This window comes from Haliaeetus leucocephalus, unplaced genomic scaffold (assembly GCF_000737465.1).
Source record: "Haliaeetus leucocephalus isolate CR32 unplaced genomic scaffold, Haliaeetus_leucocephalus-4.0 Scaffold317, whole genome shotgun sequence".
Taxonomy (NCBI): domain Eukaryota; kingdom Metazoa; phylum Chordata; class Aves; order Accipitriformes; family Accipitridae; genus Haliaeetus; species Haliaeetus leucocephalus.
The window spans coordinates 2066970-2089615 of NW_010972753.1; the positions used below are offsets into that span (position 1 = coordinate 2066970).

General features: G+C 40.9%; 1 protein-coding gene across 1 annotated transcript in view; it reads left to right on the plus strand.

The window, feature by feature from the left end:
* PHEX (phosphate regulating endopeptidase homolog, X-linked) overlaps positions 1-22150 on the plus strand; it is a 95816-nt gene extending 73666 nt beyond the window's left edge. The window contains exons 16-22 of the mRNA XM_010571276.1: positions 8088-8142; positions 11344-11411; positions 13249-13379; positions 16388-16453; positions 16575-16679; positions 18470-18546; positions 22048-22150. Of these exons, the coding sequence (XP_010569578.1) occupies positions 8088-8142; positions 11344-11411; positions 13249-13379; positions 16388-16453; positions 16575-16679; positions 18470-18546; positions 22048-22150 (605 nt within the window). The remainder of the gene's footprint in view (positions 1-8087; positions 8143-11343; positions 11412-13248; positions 13380-16387; positions 16454-16574; positions 16680-18469; positions 18547-22047) is intronic.
* Positions 22151-22646: the final 496 nt, after the last annotated feature.

Consider the following 22646-nt stretch of genomic DNA (forward strand, 5'->3'; position numbering starts at 1 on the left):
AAAGAGGAGAGTCTCTAAGGCATAAAAATAAGATGATTCTTTGCATTGGAAGAGTTTGGGAAGTTCTTATCCTGGAGCTTTTTCTTATGGGAGGTAAGCCCCAGGAAGTCTTTCAAATTTAGTGTCAACAGAAGGTACTTTAGAAGAAATTCATAAAATGAACTGTGACAAATATAAGGACCAGATAATATTCTCCCAGGTATTTCAAAGGAGCTTAGACAAGAAATTGCCAAACAACCAGCTTTGACATATAGCTTATCACTTATAGTGGCCTTAGCACAGGAAGAATAGGTGTGGCAAGTGTCAGATCCTTTTTTTTTTTTTAAAAAGAGAATCCAGAGGGATCTGCATAAAAAGTCATTCTAGCCCCTGTGTGAAGGAAACTGTTCATGACCACAACATGAATGAATAAGAGATAAAGAATAAGCATATGATATAATGGGGAAGAGTCAACGTGACTTGGCTTTTGCTTTTTCTTTTAGAAGAAAATCATGCTTTCTTAGCCTGTTAGATTTTTTTTGAAATTCAGAAGCGAGTAAGTATGCTTGATATACTATATTCATTTCCGTAGAACACTTTTGATGAGTTTCTTTCCCAATGCTGTTAACTGGAAGTTGTCATGGGACAAGACAGAAGGTTCTTTCATAAATTAATGACTGATTAGAGATAAGAAAAGGAGGTAGGAACAAATGGCTTGTTTTCAAAATAGTGGGAGGAGTGTGTTATGAGGATCTGTGCTGGTCACTGTATTAGCAGATGATCTGGAAAAGAGGGTGTTCTGTTCTGAACAAAAGAACAGACAGATAGAAACTCAGTCCGGGAGGACAGGTCCCTCTGCTACTGATTGCTGGAAGGTAGAAAGATGTACTAATAGAAGAATTACCTCACAGATAGGTGCCCGATGCTCTTTCCCTACACATCTACTACTGATTACTGCTGGAAATCGGAGAATGAACCAGACAGGCTCTTCATCTGCTTGAGTGCCCCTGCTCTTCAGTGAGCAAACTGGGTTTTAGTGTGTTCAAGGCCCATCTATTTTTGCTTTTGCTAAATGAGTTTACTAAGAAGGAGAATTTAAGAAATGATAATTTTAAAATGCATAATAGAAATTGCTTCTGGAAAGCAGCCTCTACATTAACAGGAAAATACTTAGTTCCAAAGTTGATTCTAAAAATTAAGACCGCTCAGATTGGAAATGGAAATGTACTGTGTGATGTTATCAGCATAACCACAGCAACCCCAAACTTGATTAGTCACTGAAGGCTTCATGAAAGACTTTAGAGTAAAAGGAACATCAGTGCCTTGAACCATGGTTTCTGAAAAGCAGCCATGATCAGATACCTGCAGAAGTGGGGGAGAACTTGAAGGTCCTGATCACTTCTGAAATTTAGGAAGATGCTTTTGCTTTCTGTGCTCAGAGCACAGGGAGGTCTCTGGCACACTCCTGATGGAAGGATTACAAATTCTTCTGTCTCCGTAGCCTGTATCACTGACATAGGCATTAAACAAGAAATCACTGTGATCTCCATACAAGTCCATGCAATCTTCATACACGGGCAATCTGTTTGTGTTTCTAACTTGACTACTCAATTACTTGAAAGAAAAGGTCTTTCTTCACTAAAAATGAAAATTAATAGACAGTAGAAACTAGATGATTTAGAAAATTATTAGATTTGGGAGAATACAGCAAAACTTGCATATGCAGTAGATTGTAACAAATTTTGCTGCACTTCAGTACAAACATCCTTATGTTTGCTATTGCTTCATTTCATTTTCATTACTAAACTATTGATAACTTGAATGGCCAACAATTCTGCTAATATCTCCAAAGGAGAAATAAGTAGATATATCAAGGTAAGATGTGCTGCAAAGAGCAGACTTAAAAAATGTGGTACAAATAATTTATCTTATTATTATACAAGTTTACTCCTGATGTTCTCTGCATAAGTTCTATTTATTTATTTATTTCCTCTTTTTCTGTAACTCAAAGTGCCTTAGATTAGCAACCATGCATGTTTATAATGGTTGTTAATCATTCTTCCATCCTAGTGTGGATCATTTTTCAATTTTCTTTGCGTTTGCTCATCAATTTCCCCTCAATTATAGGTACTTAACGAGGACAACAGGTACATGTCATTGCCTTTAGATTCTGAAAAGGTGTCTAAGTACACTTCATATAATCTAAGCAGCATGAATACTATCTTTTTAATTATCATCATTGGAACACAAAAACACTTTCCGAAAGGCTCTGTTTATTTTAATGAGCCCTAGAGCAGTCAACAAATATGTGCTGAAAATAGATACAAGCGGTGATCAAAGTATGCTAGCATACTTCTATTGCAGAAAAGATTTTATGTCTTTAGAGCACTAAAATATCGGCCCTTGAATATGTTAAGGATAGAGGGGAACTGCTCATTAGACATTTGGTGTATTTAATTTTCTTTCCAAGTGTAAATATATATGCCTCTAGAATATATCAAAAAAAGTAATGTTTGTGGGTTGTGAACAGTAATGAAAGGGAGATTTACAGCGAACTGAGGCAAATATAAGCAACACACTCATGAGGCGTAAGCTTGAATAGCCGTATTGGATAATTAACTACTGTTGATATTATCTCTGTAAGTTTATACCCATGCTTCTTCCAAGTCATTCGTGCCTGTACTGCAGTTCTCTAGTGAAAGTCAAGAGGCCTCTTTAGAGAGCGGCTTCATTACATGTTACAGGAAGAAGATACAATCTACACCAGAATTTTAAAATTGCGTTCGAATTAGCATCCATAGAGGAAACCACAGATGAGAACTCCTATTACCCAACGAGTATCATCTTTATAGAAAGTGGCATGTGGGTATTGATTCTGGCGGCTCGCTGGTGCTGTGACTGCACAGGAGAATTCTTCCCTTGCCAGGAGCCGGGGAAGCGCTGGCAAACGGCACCCGGTGCTGCGGCCGGGGGAGGGCAAGCGGGCTGCGCGTAGGGGCGCTTTCTCTTCCCTTAAGAACTAGACTAATTAGAAGGTTATTGATGAAGTAGTTTCAAGTGCGCCATTAGTTTCCAGGAGGTTAACGATCATAACAGATTTGGACTGAACACTTTCCGAGCCCCGTTATTAAGTAAGCTTTAAGTGTTCTTAAGTGAGCCCTCATTTTCAGTTTTTCCTATTTACTAATGACTAGTATTCTCTTTTATTTAACTACGGTCACAGGTGAGATGATGCATGATCCTTACATCCATTCTTTATTTCTTCTTCCTAAAATTTTTATCTATAAATGTATAAAATACGATAACTTTTTCTTTGTTCTTTTTTTCTGGGGAATTTAGTGAGTTTTTTCCTTTAGACAATAAAGATTAAAGTTCCTTGTAAAAACAGGTGTTTTCACAGGTTTCCTAGTCCCTTAGGACACAGTATTCCTTGGCCCCTCGCAAACCATCTCACGGTTCTCCTCATGTTGCCCCACTGAGGTTGGGAAATTCTGGCTTCTCTCTTTTCATGAGCAGCGAAGAGCCTCTTGTCAGGTGAAGCAGAGACTGAGCCAAGAGTTGAACCAGAGGCTGCTGAGTCCTCTGCATTAAGACCATCGCTTCTCTTTATCTGTTAATGTATTTATTCACTACTCCTCGGAAAGTTAAGCTTTGTATACATGTATAGCAGGAAACAGCTACTGTGCCTTACACAGTTTATTTTTTCTATCCTTACACAATTTATGTTTTCTATCTTCTTTGTCTGGAACGCAGGGGCATTTCAAGCAGTGGAGTACGTCTGGTTTACTTCAAATATATCACTCTGAATTTATGCTGATCTTGAAGCTCTGACAGCAGTCTTTACCTCCACAGGACTGACCAGAGCAGTAAGGGGAGTAAGAGGAAAGTTCAGCAAAGAGTCACTGCCCAAGGATCCCGACACAGGGGCTAGGAAAGCCAAAGCCTACCTGGAGATGGATTTGGTGAGGGACGTGAAGGGCAACCAGAAACCTTTCCGCAAGTGTAGTGGCAGCAGCAGAAAGTCTAGGGAAAATGTGGTCCCGCTGCGGAATGGTGGCAGGGACCTGGTGACAAATGACATGGAAAAGGCCAAGGTACTTGGTGCCTTCATTGCCTCGGTCCTTACTGGTAAGACTGGCTTTCAGGAATCCCAGGCCTTTGAGACCAGAGGGGAAGTCTGGAGCAAGGCTTACCCTCAGTGGAGGAGGAGAAGGTTAGGGAATATTTAAACAGAGTGGGCAGACACAACGCGGGCTCTGACGGGGTGCACCTACGAGTGCTGAAGGAGCTGGCTGATGTCCTTGTGAGACCACTCTTGATTATCTTTTGAAAGGTTGTGGTGTCTGGGGGAGGTTCCTGAGAACTAGAAGAAAGCAAATGTCACTCCTATCTTCAAGAAGGAGGATCCAGGGAACTACAAGCTGGTCAGCCTCGCCTCAGTCCCTGCGTACATGATGGAGTAAATCCTGGAAACAGTTTCCTTGACCAGCCTTCTATGATGAGATGACTAGCTCGGTGGATGAGGGGAGAGCCGTGAATATGATTCATCTTGACTTTAGCAAGATTTTCAGCACTGTCTCCCCTAACATTCACAACTACAAGCTGCTGAGAATGAGCTAGACAAATAGAAAGTCAGGTAGACTGAAAACTGGTTGAACTGCTGGGCTTAAAGGGCTCTGATTGGAACTGCTGGGCTCTAAAGTCTTGTGATCAGTGGCACAAAGTCCGTCTGGAGGACGATCTAGCCTGGCTGTCCCACCTTGCCATCTCTAAGATGCATGGGCACAGGGCATCAGTGCTGTCCTGGGACAGCTTGAACTCAGCTGTCCACAGACGTCCAGTGCTCTTACGGCATGTGAGCCATGAGTGTCTGTCTCAGAACGATGCTGCGGTCCTATGACGTTGCTCCAGAAGTCGGTAGGTTGTAGGAAGGTAGGCAAGGCAGATTCTGCAAGTCCAGGTCCTACATGTGGCAGATAGGTTTGTGTGGGGTCTGCGCTAAGGCAACACAGTTTTCTTTCTGTATGCTGTTGGTGAGTAATGGCCTTGAGCGTAGGCTCTGAGCCTGCACTAGCAATAAAGTGTACAGAGAGGCTTTCTGCCCGTATCCCTCTTCTGGGGCTGTGTGGAGGAAGGAAGCATGAAAAGCTGCACTACAGGCTAAATTTATGGGGAAGTGTTAGCTTAAAGTATCTTCCCAGTGCCTGTATCCATTCCTTAAGATGTGAAATTCTCTGAAGTCTGGCTGACTTACTCCTCCAGATCAGTCCTTTGCTTGCTTGAACTCCAGTGGCATATAAATAATCCCATTAACATTTATTGCTTCTGCAGCCTACTATGAGCTCTCTGAGTTTTGTCATTAATTCTTTTAGGTACAATATGCCAAGCAAGCAAGAAACAGTCTTCACAAGGGAATTGCCTAAACTGAGGCATTCTGAACAGCACAAAATAAGAAACTGTCAGGTGATCCATCTCCTGTTATAATTTAAAGGAGATTCGAGGTCTAGGACATTGTTACCCTTGTTCCCTCCAAGGATGATCTGGTTGATGCTTGCCTGAGGGACACATTGCATACAGAGGGATTCCCTGTGTTGCCAAGTCTGAATCTGTTCATTGTAGTGTTGCAATAGTAGACAAGCACTCTCCCTCATTTAGTGCTACTAATCTCTGGAGAACAGGACACCTTTGCTTTACTAGCTGCCCAAGAATCACTTTCAAAACTAGATAATTTTTTTTCTTAAAAAGGAAAAAAAAATCCTATTGTAGGTAATACATTCCAGTTCCCTGAGTTTTTCTTAAATGTGTGTTACATTCTAGTGGCCTTTGACGCTGCTTTGGCCTGAAAAATACTTCCTAAGCTTCCTTTAGTGCAATCAAACTACAAAGGTGTTTCACACAGCTGCCCAGAAGCAGAAATCACTCCTTCAACAAGCTCTATGCTCAGGCATGTCTTACCTAAAATGGATCCTGACTTGGAGTAAAATAATTATCGACCTGTTGTATGGATTCAGGATTGGAGCTTCTTCCCGTTCATTCACATGCCTTGTTCAGTGAAAACTTTATCTCATGGCTTAACTCACATCTGACTGTTTCAGCAACGTGCTGTGAAGACACCTTTAGATTATATTTCTTAGATGGATGAGCCTGAGTGAAGGTTTGCACCTAGTTTACTGTAAATAACTTACATTACCTCTACCTGGCACACAGACAAGTGCAAATTCGCTACACAAGTCTATACATGGACAAAATAGTTGCAGCTCCTTACGAGATCTTGATAGCGTCTTGGTGTGGTGACCGCGCACAGGACGGTGTGATCCCTAAACGTGATTTGTGGGGTGACTGTGCTACCTTCAGTATGGGCTCATTTGTTCTTTTTGGCCACAGTTCCTCTCATCTGCTGTTGTGGGGAGAGGATCATTCAGGGTGAGTGGACCTTAATGATTCCTTTATTAAATGGTCTCTTTGGCATGTCCAAAACCCTTTCCTGAGGTTCAGTATTTGGAAGGAACCAGGAAATGTAGTTCGGACTAGATTTCCAGCTCTTAACTTAGTGTACTAGCAAGCAATTTTCATCAGGTTGCGGGAGCGTACCATTGCTGTGAGATGTTTAAAAACATACCGGGTAAATACTCTTCCGTGTGTGCTGGGAGGCAAAGAGAGCTAGATCAGGGAAACTTTGTCCTTGACATTGGTACAATTGTGTTTTGTAGTACTGGAAAAGCAAATGATAACATGCTTGAAACAAGAAAACAGCATCTGGAGAAGTAAGAGAAAAAGCACTTAGAAAATAAGTTTGAAAAACACACTTTTTGTAAGCTGATTGCAAATAGGTAGTCAAGGCAGCCAAGGAGGACCAGGGGAAAAAAGCAGATGGGCAGGCCATGAGGACATGCCACTTAGCACATCATTTGACATGAATTACACTCAGCATATTATCTTTAAAGACTTTGTAAGGAAAGGACAAAAATCTTGCCTGACAATTTATCTCGGATATAAAGAAATCCATGTCCTATACGTTAACAAAAAACTGAATAAGGTTAGAACCAAGTGAATGTGGTTTTTGTTTTGATGTGAGTGGCCAGGTGATTTCTTGAAGAGAGACCCATAAGCTGAAGCAGACGTTCCTGGGAAAGCAAGAGAATCACCTGAGGAAACTGGTTCTTCCTTGACAAGGTGATGTCCGTGTGGGGTAATCTTCAAAGTAGGTGCAAGCCCCTGCTTCATAGATGGGAATTCCTGACATGAGACAGCAAATTCCACATTTGGGTCTGGAAGGATGACACTTCACCAGCATAGAAAAACTTTGACCATAGGCATCTGCTTTATTTAGTAGTTCTTTGGGTTGTTAAACTGTTACCATGTTCAGCCCCACTGTCTTCAGAATTGTGGCACTGAAAGGTCATCCAGGAACTAGAAATAGACCTGTGACAAAATTGAGGAACAATTTTGGTTCCTATGTGCAACATCAGTAGATCATCACTCACTAGAGCGTCTCCATTGACAGGGTTTTGGTGACTAGTTAGTCTACCAGAAGGAGCCAGGTAATTCCTGTAGCTAGACTGACTCTACAGCCTTAATAGTCTACAGCTCTCCGTTACCAAAGTGCCTAAGAATGTTCGTTTACCTTTGATTTTCAGACACTATATAGAATTAGGCTTACATTTTAGCACTTTCATATGCCTCTTGCTGCACTGAAGCCTCACTAAGCTAACACCTTCTGAGTCCTTGTTGCATCTTACCTATATATTGTCCGTTGATCTGTCAACACATCTGAGGGCAATCCAGTAGTTTTCTTCACAGGAAACGCTAGGCATTTTTTCACAGGAACACATGCACTTACACACACAGACGTGTGTAGCCATGGAATGAAATGAAGTTCTTGCAGTGGAGCATCTTGTTGCGATTGTGGTCCTGAAGGAGGGAGGATCTCTGCTTCTCCAAAGATCCTCTACTGCATTCTGAAACTACCACCTGAGGGAAAGCTCCTTTAGCAAAAATCTTCTGAAACTAAACAAAAAAGGTCATAAAATCCAAACCCTTGGGCCTTGTGATTGTTATTCAGCTGCATTGAGCTAGGGACCTCACTACTACTGTTTCTGCTTTTGCAGGATTCCCAGCAGGAGAACTGCAAAAGCCTTTCTTTTGGGGAGCAGAGTATCCTAGGTAAGTACTGCACCAGGGAACCCCGTACACCTGGAAATGAGGAATAACAGGGAAAGGTATTGGAAAGACATATAGACAAAGACGAGGGCATGGAGAAGAAGTCTACGCTGCTGAAGATGACCAACAGGTAGTGCAGAGGAATACTGTGTTGTCCTTCTGTAGGGAAACCTTGGCCCTTGGGTTGTGTGTTCTTCTCTGCTGCGTCCTGCTTTTACTATTGGAAAAACAGACTTTGAAAAGTGCTGCTTTGTGCAATAACTTTTCTTACCCTTGGGAGCTGTATGTGTTGCTCTCGTCTTAAACTGATGACTGATTTCTCACAGGAATTGCTAATTAAGTGCACCTGAGTGGAAGAGTTTCAATGCTGTAGCATGCAGATGCAGCAGTGTGCACATGGCAGGTATTAAAAGGAATTGTAAATCAGGTAGCTAACACTTCCTGAACAGAAGTGAATACCCTGAGAAGCCATTTATTATCAGTTTATTGTTCACTTTCTGCTAATATCTAAGATTAACAGTGGGCCTTTGCCTGTGCCTGTTGAGGTGCTTGAGAGTATCTCCATATGCATAAATGATTGCCTGAGCAGGCCCATGTGCTGCTGTAGCTGAGGAAGAGTAATTATAGGTCACATATATTTAATTTTGAAAAATCACTGCTTTTGTGCAATTCAATATCTTTCTATTTTAGGGCAGGGTAAGACCGTGAAAAGTTTCTGACAGCAGTTTCTGAAAGTTATTTTGCAGTTATATAAAGCCAGTTACAGATGAAAGATATCCTTAATAAATCTTTGTTAAAAAAAAAAAATCAAACTTTTTGAATATTTTGGGTTTGCCATCTTCCAATCTGGATGTGTCCTCGTAACAGGAAATTTGGCAATACATGTAGAGAGACACATTCAATTTAGGAACAAATAAATTTGCATTCAAAGAGAATTCTTATGAGCCAAGTGACTTTCTAAGTGGTAATTCGGGATAGAAGAAAGTCCTTTCTTGTTAAGGTGAACTTATTTTCTGCTGTGGTTATTGCAGACCTGTTTCCAGCTTTGCTTTCTGAAGAGATTTCTCTGTACCCTGACCTTCTGCCATAGCGATAAAATTGTGGCTCTTTCAAAGAATTATACTTTGCTCATTTCTCTTCTTTAAAGGTTACCTTAGCTTAAATTGGTTTTGCTTGAGTACGTATCAAAATGAAATTTAGTAAACAAATGTAGCTGGTTTATATCAGACAACAGATTGCTTTTGTCCTTGAAATATTCTGGATCTGTCTTCTGTCTGCTTAAAAGAAACAGTACATGGCACTGAAACAGAAAAATCATCAAAAAGTCATCAGCACTTGCTGGAAAACTGATTTAGCAAATATTTAACATTTAGTGGCGTTTTAGTGTCCAGTTCCAGCATAACCACTACAGAACAGTTGCATCTATTTGCATGAAGGGAAGCTAAATTATCACTTCACATCTCAGTACGAGAAATAAAATACCATTCAAATAGCACCATTCATTGTTACGAGTCTTCAGTGCCAGATATATTGAAATAGAGACTTCAGACTACCTGAGTTGGTGGCTTCCTTACAGTCCTCTGAGCCTCCCCAGTCCCAGAATGTTCCCCTTTAATCTGGTACCCTTTGGGCTGCACCTAATGCCCTCCATCTCCATCCAGCTGTGCCCCAGAAGTGAAGAGCTGGGAGCATTTCTGGCAAAATTATTGTTGAGCTGGACAAAATGCTGAAGGGGGTTTACAGAAGCAAGGGCCAAAATTCACCCCAAACTTCATCTCCTCTTTTGGAGCTGGGGAAGGCCCTAGGAGTGCCCAGGCACCAGCCTGTTCTTTGTCCCTGCCACTCATGGTGATCAAGAACCTTAGAGGAAAAATAAGATGTATTTAGTAATAGGGCTTATTGGTTCCTCTTGATCTCTTTACATGTTTTGTGCCATTCTTTTTATACTTCTCCAGCCGCAAAAAAATCCTGTATAACCCCTTTACTTCAGATGTGGAAAACAAGTCTAATATAGTACATTTAGTATGGGTAATTATCACTGTGTGCTACACAAGATTACAAATTTGTCACACCAAAGGATGATATTTCCATTGCAGAAATGTATAATTTTAACCAGTGTTTTTTAGTGAAGGTTTGCAATAGTACTTGGGGGGGAAAAACAGTAGGGAAGATTTTATCATATGCAAATTACCTTTCAGGAAAGAAAAAAACAAAGTGAAGAATTGTCATGGGAGCAGGGGGAATTAAATGATATAATACTTTTTGGGCATAACTGAGATGAGCAATTAGTGTGCTATGGATCATTAGGTCCAGTAATAACATGTTACTTCAAACCTCTGCCTTTCTCCTATTTCAATACAATGTGTTAGAAATACTATAAGCTACTTTGAAGTATGGCATCTCAATAACTGAAATAATTAAAATCACAAAGAACAACTTAATGAATGAAAGATGCATTTAGTAGATCACTTCCCCCTCCCCCCCCCGATATCCACTGCATTTGATATAAAAAGCCCTGAACCTTTTCCTCTTTCATCCCTATTTCTCCCAGATGCATTTTGTTTATTTGGATATAATGAGGAAAATACAATTAGTTGTCAATCAGGAATATGAAATATTTCTTTCTAATCTGTTTCTCCAGTGCATTAGATCTGACTGTAGATCATGTCCTATGCCTGGGCAAGTGCAAGGCAATTGTATGACCTCTTTTTTAAAACAGAAGGGAGATCTGTTTAATGCTTTTCAAATGAGAGTCAGTCATTCGCAAGTCTGTTTGTTGCATGCCAGTGAAGAATGATTGAAGCTGGCATTACGGAAGCCCATTGCAACCTTTCATCTATCCTTTTTTCATGATGACTCTAAGAGAATAATTTCACCTATAACTTTGTCCCGTTTGCAGTTAGAATATACACAACGCAGTCAGCTGAAGGAGACATTCTGGAGCTCCTATGCTAATAAGGGATTTGGTTAGAAGAGTGAACCATCACAATGCTTTCTAAAGTTTTATATGAAAGGTTGCTTTTAAACAAATAGGAGTTTAACATTCAGACTTCCAACAACTTTAAGTCAAAATTGTGCAGGTATGATTTTTAGAGCCATTCCCCCCCCCAGTTTAAATAAATAATGATCTTTCTTGAGGTCTTCAGTCCTTTAATGTTCATGAGTGTGGAGACTTTCTAAGGAAACTGCTTCTTTGTGTTGCAGGTCATTAAGCTACGGTGCCATAGGAGTAATTGTTGGGCATGAGTTTACTCATGGATTTGATAGCAATGGTGAGTATTCTTCTATAGGTTGATAACTTTTCTTTTTTTAACAGAGTTGACAGATTAGAAAGCTGACTTGTATGCGCTTTAGCTTTTCTATTGGTTTGGGTTTTAACAATGCTGAATTGCATGAAAAAAATTATAAAGTTCCATTTTTTAATTTATTTACATGCAATCTTGCTTGTCTGAACCAGAATTTTTTTGGTAAGGAATGCCACAAGTTTGACGCTTTCTGGTTTTTGAATGGAAACTAAATCAGCAACAGATTCAGAAAGTCCTGGCTGGGAGGGAGTGGGAAGGGCAAAGGGATAACTTCTGATTGATAAAAATGACTTCCAAGAAAACTTTTCATTTCAGTTTTGACTTTTTTCAAAAGACAATTACTTACAAATACTAAAATACAACACTGGAACAGAAAACTTATTGCAAAATATTAAAAAAAAAAAAGAAGAAAGAAATGGTCTGAGAATGTCAAACCAACTGTCCTGAAAAACTGGGTGGAGATGGGCATTACCACCATCTCACTTGGCCATCTCAGTAAAGTGCTTTTTAAAATCAGGCTCCTGAGAGAGAAAAGCAGTGAGGGGCAAGACAGTGAGAAACATGAAACTCTTCCTCCAGGGAGCAATTCTGAGCATCTGACTGACCTCCCGCTCTGACTCACTGTCTAGAGAAACCTTTTTCCACTGAAAATACAGAATGTTGAAGGAAAAGCAAGCTTCTGGCTCACTGCCTAACTGAAGTTAGGTTGCTTATGTTGCGTTACTTTGAATACCTTTTAAAAAATAAAAGGAAAACCTTGTATTCTGTTGGCACTGCTCTGCAACATTTTGTGTCAGCAAACACTCCGGAATGGAGAAGCTTTTCTTCACAAACTCCCATCTCATTTTTCGGAGAGTATCTAATCTCCATCATGTCTGCAGGCAGTCAGAGAGGAACCTAAGATTTCATTCCCGAAGCAGACCACTACCTCTTGCCCAGGCTCTTACCTTCCAAATATAGAAATCAGTACCTCTCTAGGGAATTTGTCATCTTGAACAAGACAACACACAGGGAAAATATAAAGAAATAAAAAGATGAAAGAAAACATCTGCAGTACTTGGTATTGTGTCTCCTGGTTGCTCCCTACCTCTTTCCTGCAGGCGTAATGAAGAATCAAATCACAGAGCAAGGCTGCATCCCCATGGGCAGCTAAACCTGCTCTCAAAAAAAGCCCTAACACGTCTTGTGTCTGACTGGCTGGAGACGTGATGGAGATTAGACGCTCTCCTACAGATGAGGTGGAGCAGGGACCTGAGGCTGAATCTTCCACCAGCCGTTGCTGCAACCGTCAGCCTGGGGAATGGGATGAATGTATTCTCCTTGCTTCCATGAATAGGGTTCAAATGTTCTGGTTGTGCTCCAAGGCGAAAAATGGAAACTTCAGAAGTTTCCATGAAATGGATTTTTTTCTTTCTGGTCAAGCATATAATTAATTAATAATAAATTAGTTACCATCATGTCTGCAGAATCAAAGACATATAGGCTGAGGATGAAAAATACTCATAATTATTCTTACAAGAAATCTCATATGCCTCTTGCACTACGTAATTATAAAATGTACTATAGAACTCATTAGTCGTTACTATTTTTTTCTGAAAATGGAAATTATGACAATAAATAGAATGCCAGCTTTTCACCACTGACTTGAGCGGGGTCAAGATTTCGCTCACTGATCTTATCCATTTTATACACACGCTTGTATGAGTACATTCACCTCTCATTTCTGTGCAGGTGATTAGATTCCAAAACTGAAAAAGTGTGGGGTTTTCTCCTACATAAACATTTGTTTTCTTTCTTTTTTAAGGTCGGAAATATGACAAAAATGGAAATTTAGACCCTTGGTGGACAACTGACTCTGAAGAAAAATTTAAAGAGAAAACAAAATGCATGATTAATCAATACAGCAATTACTACTGGAAGAGAGCTGGCTTACATGTATGTAAATCACCAGTGATTGAAAGCAGTGGTGCATTAGGAGTTTTGGGGGTTTTTTTTTAGAGTTGTCTTTTTATAAATCCCAACATATTGGGATATTAGGCTACCAACTTCATTTCTCACAACAAATCATTTTTTGAAGTGAATAATTGTGATAAAAATTGTCTGTCAGATTTGATTAGTCCAGTCAAATACCAGTACCCACACCTTGGTGATGGGGTTAAACTACTTCTCCTCATCACATCATTTTGGAATCAGGGGAAGAGGATGAAGCCACACAGCAGGGCTGGTCTAATTACTGTGAGCATGTTAAATGTCTTCTGAAGATGAGCTCCCTAATGGAAACTGAGCAGTCACTCTTTTTAAAAAGAAGAATATAATAGCATGTTTTATAGATTCCTTTAGCAATTCCACCTGTTATTTATTACAGCTATAAAATGGATGCATAAACCCTACTTTATTTCAGATTCAACTCTTGCTATTTCTTCCATGTGTGCACACAGACCCAATTTGTATCTCAAATGAAGGGAGTATGATAGCAGTAGCTCATGGAAAAGGATTGAGAAAGAAAGTGCAAGGGAATGGTTTCTGTTTCATCATTTATCAGAGCTATGAGCTTCCCTGAAAACGTGCACATTATGTAAGTGTCCAAAATGAAGGATAAATAGGATAAATCCCAGACCTTCAGAAATCAATAGCTAAAATTCCAGTAACGTTGGCTGGGACATGATTTTAATCTTAATTTTCAGGATAAAATACATAACCCAGCCCCTACTCAATTCTAGCACCTCTACTTATATTTTAGAATCAGAAATGCAATTATGTCTTTGTCTTTTAAGAACAGAGACATCACATTGAATGCTTAGAAATAACTTTAACACTTTCCCCAGGCTGTTTGTATTCATCTTAGAGATAAAAAAGCCATATTGTAGTCCAGTCTGAAGTCCAACAACTCAGACTTGAAGTCCTTCATCTAAGCTATTTTACAAATAAAAATTCTCAGGCTCATTCCTGAATATCTGTAGGACAAAAACTGTCAATACAAAAATAACACTTAAAGAAGGTCATTAAAACCTTCCCCAAGGATGTGGCTGTGCCCTTCCCATGCTCCTGCCATTGTCTCGGCCATCCCTTTTATCTTCTGTGGTGTCTCTTGACATGGGGTAGAGCTGAAATTTTCCCTCCGGTGTAACTACTGCCTTTGAAGTCTGTGGATGGGCTTACTGGAGAGATCCTGGTACTCACAGCCTTGTCATCCACAAGGCTTTTTCCTCCTATTTCCGTGGGATGACTTAAAGCACTTTTTAGATGATAGAAGAAGAATCTTCATATTTTCTGCCATATTTTATAGCCTATGTATGAAGAGCTATGCATGCAAAAAGAGCTTTATTTTGCCTGTCATTTACATCAATATTCTGCAGGTTTTTTACCCTGTATGAATATTTTTCGTGGATCGAGAAGCCTATTTACTCTTCTTCTTTCTCGTCTGGTTTACAATAAAAATGTCTCCAGAAAAGAAGTGTAATGAAAGAAAAAGTGGATAGAGAAGTAGCTTCAAAGTGTGGTAATCACATAAAGTCATCTGATCAAATAAAGGGCTTATCGTGGTCCCTGAGCCCCGTCACGAACTGTCTGCACAGACTAGTCTCAGATCCCTGACCGGAGCTGCCTGTGATCAGTGGAAAGACTTCTTCCACTTATTAAAATGACCTATGGCCCAAGTGCCCTGCTAGGTTACTCTCATCTTATGCTCTAAATCAGTCTACTTCGCCAGCCCACTGCAATAAAAATGTATGAGTAGGTAGACCAGAAAAACCAGGCAGCCGGTGCGTGTGCATGTTCCCTGGCGTCCCAGCACCTTTTCTCCTAAAAGCCTCTCCCCCACCTCCGTCTCCAGCCTCCAGAGGGGAGGGAGGGCTGGAAGGAAAGGGCTGCGCCTTCCTCTGCTGCTCCCGTTTCTCCTTTTTTACACCCTCGGGTGTAACTTTGGACCCAAGGCATCAAGCAAGATGCCCCGAGTCCAGTCGGGGTGCTCGTCTGCACTGAGTGGTGGGGCTGTCTGCAGGTACCTGGGTATCCCTGAGGTCCTTTTACCTCTTCTCCCCCATTTCCCCCTCTTTTACTGTCCTGAAAAGAAGGTGAGATGACGCACTCATCCCCGTGGCACGGAAGAGCCCGTCGCTGGAGGATCCGCAGGTCAGCATTGACCTTCAGGGCCCTGCTCAAAACTGTCCTCGATTACCTTGCTTATTCGAAGCGTAGGGAGCAAAACCGCTTAATTACAAATACAGTTTGGGAACACTAAGACCTTAGCAGGCTGGGCGATCAGCGATAATGCTGCACTTGCAGAAATGAGGATTTCTTCACAATGATATTGCACTTGGTAATACCAGGAGACTGGCTTTTTCACAAAGTTTAGATAGCGCTGCTTCTCGCAATATGTTCTTGTTGCTCTTGCTCTTGGAATCGATACCGGGGAAAAGCAACGTGAATCTCCTTTGCAGGTATTTTTAGAGCACTGAATATGCTATCAATTTCAATTCTGTCTCTGACAGTTGTTTTTAATTACGCTGGTTTATGTTATCACTTAAAAGTTATTTTTGCATCCCAGGAGTATATTAAGAGTTATGTACAGAAACAAATGTAACCTTTTAGATAAAAGTTTAAGAAAGGGGCTACTGGATCTCACATGTAACCAGATAAAAACAGTCTTCAGGGGAAAATTATTGAGGCTTAGATCAAAGATCAGGGACTGGATTCTTGAGTGCATTTTATCTACTATATTTTGTGCTACAGAGATCTAGGACAAGAGCCAGGATAACTTATCACGGAGAATTGTTTACTGAAAGTTTTCACATTGAAAAACAGTTTTCTTAACCAGAGATATGATGCTTGAAATTGGCTGAGGTCATTGTCACCTTGTTTTATTTTTCCCCCTGTTTCTTGAAGTTGATCAAGAAGGAAGTTCAGAAATGGATCAAATGACTGATGTTCTTTCATTCTGCCAGGTGAAAGGCAAGAGGACTTTGGCAGAAAACATTGCAGATAATGGAGGTTTGCGAGAGGCTTTCAGGGTAAGTAGATGAAAAATATCTGAAATGTAGTATTATTAAAAAAAAAAAAAAGAAAAGACAAGAAATAGCTGTGATCAGGCTCCGTGTTGCTGAAAGGCACTTAGTATCTCTTTCTTATCAGGCATACAGGAGATGGATTACAGAAAAGAGGGGAGGAGAAGAAGAGCCTTTACTGCCAGGCCTTGAGTTCACACACAACCAGCTTTTCTTTCTGAGTTATGCCCACGTGAGTAGTACAAATGTGTTTCAAGCCCACATCTGTTAACCTGCACAACGTGCGGTGCAGAGATGAGACTGCTTTGTTTCAACAATCTACACCAGCCAAACCCAGACTTTTCAGGGTATAAGCAGAAACTTCTTCTCCCAGGACTATTAATTTTTTTTCTGTTTTCCTCTTTGTCCTCATCTGTCCATGGTGCCAGAACTGCTGAAATTATTCTTGGTTCTGCAGTGTTGTCACAGCAGCTTACTTTCCTCTTGCTGCTTCCCTCCACTACGAGGGTCTTCTTGCATGTATTGATTCCTTAGCTTCTTTCCATTTTAGCTTCCTAGATTTCTGGTCCTTGCAATACGCAGCAGTTTCTGACTGCTTCCACCACAGACTCCTGTTGCAGAGGTACCACCACAATTTGTTACCAAGCGTGTTCAAGGAAACCAGGCAGCAGTGAAGAAAATCTTTGTTTATTTTTTCCTATCTTTCTTTGCTGTACACTAAATAAGCTGTAGCAAAACTTTGTTAGGGGATGTGAGTTTTTTAGAAAAACATGTAGAACAAGGGAGAGAATCAGAAATTATTTATTTGGTTAAAAGAGTTGGGACAAACTCCCCATATGAGAAGTAAAAGTTGGGCTATAAAACTTTGCCCACCAGCTGAAGGAATGAATCATCTAAAACTGAAGAAACAGGATCCAACGCAACCAACCCTGGCTGAAAATCATTTCTCTACTGAGAATCGGTGTAGCAGCATATGGGTCAATGGCCATTTCAGTTTGACAGTATTGACTAAGGAAAAGACTCCACTTTGGTCATTTATGCTGAGTTGAGTTTCACGCTGTGATGGTTTTTGTCCAAGAAAGCTTTGAAGCCGTAGGGAAGATCTGGGGGTCTTACAGGACCGCTGCAGGAATCGTGTGTCCAGTGGACCCTCTGAGGGGAGGCACAGGCACAGTGAGAGCAGTGTATGCCAGGTACCCGTGAGTTCAGCCTATTTCCACAGAGCTCAAGACACTCAACAGACTCATTCAAACTGCCAGGGCTGTCTTCAGCTGGACAAACTTGCACTACAGTCCACATATCCTATGGGCAGTCTGGCTTAAAGGATTTTGTCAATAGGAAACATTCAACACAGGAGTTAGGCAAGGTAGAGGCTGCTTAAATGAGATTTTTCATGCAATGGATGCAGCATAAGAGGGATTATTCAGCTGTGCAAATATTTTTCTCTACCCTGTTTTGTGGTCAGTTACAACTGGGTTGAGTATCATATTAGGAATAGTGAATTGGGGACCACTGATGGAAACTTGATAGCTGTGTCATTTCAAAAGAAATAATCATTCCAACATGGAAAAAATATGTCAGGTAATATAGCTGCAATTCTACAGATGATAAGCATCATTACATGTACCTTTTATACACATTACTTAGCTTTGAAACCAAGAAGTATGCTTGGTAAGTATTAAGGCGTGAGATGCTGCAGCACAAGCTGAAAAGCAAGCTACCATCATAGAGAACTTCAAAAAAAGAACTAGTAAAGTGGTTATGATTAGATGATGGGAATGAGTGGGTGGAGAGTAACAGTGGGTGGAGACTGGATCCATTAAAGCATTTGAAAAACAAGAGAATATACCAACAAAAAACTGCAAGTTAGCAAAGGTGAAACAAAAGAGGAGTTTGCTGCATCTTTCCATTTTGTGAATTCTGTAAGTAATAGGCATCCTAAGAACAGTGACATTACATGCTGCTTTACTTATGAAGTCATCCCAGATAACGTGCCTATTTCTGCTTTTTATCTTTTATTAGGTAAGATGCAACTCCTTTAGACCAGAATCTGCGAGAGAGCAAATATATATTGGAGCTCACAGCCCTCCTCAGTTCAGGTAGTGCAAATAATGTATTTACTCAGTATACATCAATCACTGCAGCACACAAGTGCAGAAATTTAGCATGTTAAGAGGGGTTTCAGAGCAAACAGAAAATTGGACTGTGCTCTTGGCTTGGATTGAAATTGAACTGGTTTTATTAGCTTACCTTTCGCTCTTACAAATGCTCTTCTGTAAAAACAAGGGGTTTGCCTCTACCTTCAAAGCGGCTGAACCAGAACACACTCTGATCCCTGTGATGTCCTGTAATCATGGCCTGAGTATCTAAAATGCCTCATCTACCACTTTTTTTTTCCCCTATGCAATTCTAGTTTAGAAAACAGTGACTATTAGGAGGCTCCTTGATTTAATCTTCCTGAGGTCATTAAAAGCTTTAAAGTGAGTACCTTGAATTATATTGATAACACAAAGCAAAACATGCCCTGTAGGTTCAGTTTGAGATTAAACTCTACAGTTGGCCTTCAAGAAACACTTTGCTCGAAGGAGCTGTGGTAGTCCCGCCGTAACAGAGTGTTTGTGTCTGTGCCCAAAAGGTGTCCCCCAGGCTCCCCTAACCACAGACACCCATGAACCCCAAGAAGGAGAAGCTGGAGAAGGGGGGAAATTTAAAGACTACCTAAGAATTAGGAAGCCAGAGTTTATTTCTCTGCTTCTCCACAGAGTTTGTGTGACCAAGAGCAAGTTGTTTCTGTTGGGATTCACGTCGGTTGCATTTACTTCGCTAAGAATTGTGTGTTTGTCCTCAGTCAAGTGCTACATTACCTCTATACTTGGGGGAAGGATGTTAACTCCACAAGCTGATTCATAGTGGAGGTGTCTCCGATACACTGGATTAGTTGCCTTCTGGAGATTCCTACCGCTTTCTTTTGACTAAAGAGGAAGCTGGGATCTCACCTTCTCCATGGCCAAATTGAGGTGATATGAGCCCCCTTTGCCTCAGTTCTCTCTGGGTGAAGTGAAAAATAGCAACGCTGGCTTCCCAGGGGAGCTGTGGTGTTCCTTCACAGACACTCGGACATGTTCCCTGGACGCAGCCACGCCAAAGCTGAAGATACAAACATGGCATGCATTAACACACCTTGGGCTACTTATAACCAGAATGGGTTAAGAAATAATGGAGCTGGAAACAGGATGACACAAACTGAATATAAGCTAGCGTTGCAGATGTGTCTGCTTGGTCTTGGTAGGCTTCTATACTCTGGATTGAAATCTGCGCTACTCGACCTTTGCAATACCTGTTACACCAGCTAGCGAGGGTAAAACTAGTGCAGCATGCAAATCTGCATGCCTTTTAACAATTGAAAATACATCATGGCGATGAGGACAGGACTGTCAGGCTGATCTTCAGCCTATAGAGTGATTTTTTTTATAATTCCTACCCTTGTTAAGATTTTGGTAAAATAACCATCTCTTGACTTCTAAAGTCCTCAGATTTATATACCTATATGTATATTTATATATTCTGAATCATTACATAGCTACATTCCCATGAGATGGTGCAAATCCCAAAATGTACAGGGAAGCCTGGGGATAGTGTATTCATGAGGAAAACTCATGAAGGAATCAGGCTAAGAAAGAAAATTCCAGAGAAGATTAGAGGAATTTGGGGTCTAGAAAATACAGACAAAACTTTTTCTTAGCTTTTATCTGAGATATTCAGAACAGGCTTCTGTTTCAGACCTAAAGAGAAACTGTGGTGGTTATCTCTTCTTGCAAATCATATCAACTGGGCTAACAAATTATATTATCTATTTCTCCCAACTTTGCTTCCTTTATGTCCCAAGACCATTATGAGTATAACAGCAGTACACCTAGTTTCAACATTGACAGCTCTTGCTATCCAAAAAGCCCAAACAGCCTTTTTAAAAGTAATTATAAAAAGTAACTATAAAAGAAGATAGAAATGAGCAACACACATCCTGAGCATAGGTGTGTGTATCTGAGTTAGTCACCTCGGGTTCTCTTCACAAAGAAAAATAGGCATTTTGAAAGTGTGTGTGTGTGTGTATGTATAAAATATCCTTCTGTAAATAATAAATTTAGATGACTTAGATTCTGCAAATACATCTTTCTATTGACTGCCAAGGGAGCCCAGGGTGACCTGTTCAGATGAAGGTGTCTCTCCTGTAGTTCAATGGGATGAAATCCAGACAGCCCACTCTGATTCCACAGTTAATGTGTGGCAATATCAAACCATGGGTAGAAAGTCACGTGCATGGACACATAAAGATCTTTCACTGGCTAGGTTCTGGTTTTATTTATTTTTAATTGGCAGATTTTCAGTATTAGCATGTGTCTTTGCTATTTCTGAATGCTGGTTTCAGAGTGAAATCCCTGGCATGGCAGGCAGAACTCCCACCAACTTCAGCAGCAGTTCTGCATGACCAGCTCTTGCTGTTCAGTCCCTGAATGTATATTTGCAATGTTTTTAAGGTAAAGCTGTATATCTTACTTGAAGCCTAACCTCATTTTGTATTTCTCCCTACAAAACTGACCTTTAGACATTTTTGCGCCAGCTGAGTGCAAATTTTCTTACCCACAGAAAGTCTAATCAATGTAATAAGAATGTTTTCTACCACGCTGAGCTATGCTGAGAAGCTGATTGTCTGTAATGGAGAAAAATGCCTTCCCACTGCATAACAAAGAGGGAGGAAAGGCATACAGTTAATATCTCAGTAGATACTTTTCTGCTTTTAACTCAGGATGCTGTTTACTTCAATACCATTGCAAATTTCAGGTTAGTAAATTCCAAGATGCTTAAAAGCATAGGAAAAATCAGCAGACAACACAGTCCCAGTCTAGCAATGGTAAAATAATAATTTCTGACAGCATGAAATAATACAGACATGGAAGCAGGAGTCAAGGATGACTGCATACAAAGAGCGAGCTATTTCCAACAGATCAGAGGAGATGAGATGCTCGCAGGTGTAAGGCAGAGGTGGCCGGTGAGAGAAGCTCTGCCTGGGGTCCTCCCCCCCGCTTCAGGCTGCGAAGCCCCCAGGAGCCCACTTGCACACGTGTGTGTGTACGTGGGTGGGCAGAGGGGGGTGTTCGAAGAATCTGGCTGGAATGAGCCAAAACAACCCACTTCCAGCACAGCCGGGATGGGTTCCTCCATCCTCCCAACCGCTGGATGGGCTGCAGCGGGTTGGCAGGGGCTGGAAGAAGGATTCCACCACGCCAGGCTACCGCTGATCTCCCCCCTTGGCTGCCAAGGGTCGGTTTAGAAAGGTGTTCTAAATGACATAGGAGCCACAAAATGCGGTGGTTTTTCGCTGAGTTTCTAGCAAAGATGCTTCTCAAAGCACTGAATGAAACAAGATTGTCTTCACGTTAACTTTAAATGGGAGTGGTTCTCCTGAACTTTTTGGTTTTATTTGTGGAAAAATGACAGGGAGAGCCTGAAAACTCAACCTGAAGTGAACACACCGAAACGCTTACAGGTCTGTAGTGTTTAACAGAAGACAAGCTGCATGTTGATCGTTTTTCTCTTTGCAGAGTTATCGGTGCCATGAGCAACTTTGAAGAGTTCCGTAAAGCGTTCAATTGCCCAACGAACACGACGATGAACCGAGGGGCAGAATCCTGCCGGCTGTGGTAGACGTCCCTTCCAGGTCTTCCGTCCAGAGGGGTCTGCAATACGGACTGCTGCGCCCGAGCTCACGCCCACCGCTAGAGTTTGGAGCAACGTTCTGCAACCTGGAGGGGTGTCACTTCAAATGCATCTTCCTCACCCATGCTGATGACCCGCATGGATCTAATCACTCTCTACTCAGAGCCTAGAAACATTCGAAATAGAAGAGAATAGGTTTTCTTTAACAATAGTAACAGAAAAGGAACTCCTTTTATCCATAGAACTGCTCCTGCTCATCTGCAGTTGTACTGCTGTTGATGGATACGTGCCATTATCAATTCTAATTCCTGATTTATAGTTGAGCAAGAGGTAAATGCTAAAATCCAGTTTTAATCTATTGCTCTGCAGGGGTGCTATGCAGAATGCTCCCCCACAAAATTTATTCTTTCTGGATGAAGAAATTCATGACACCTGCTATAAAGCCAGCTCTGATCTGCTGTGTGATACAGCTTTTTCATAGCTT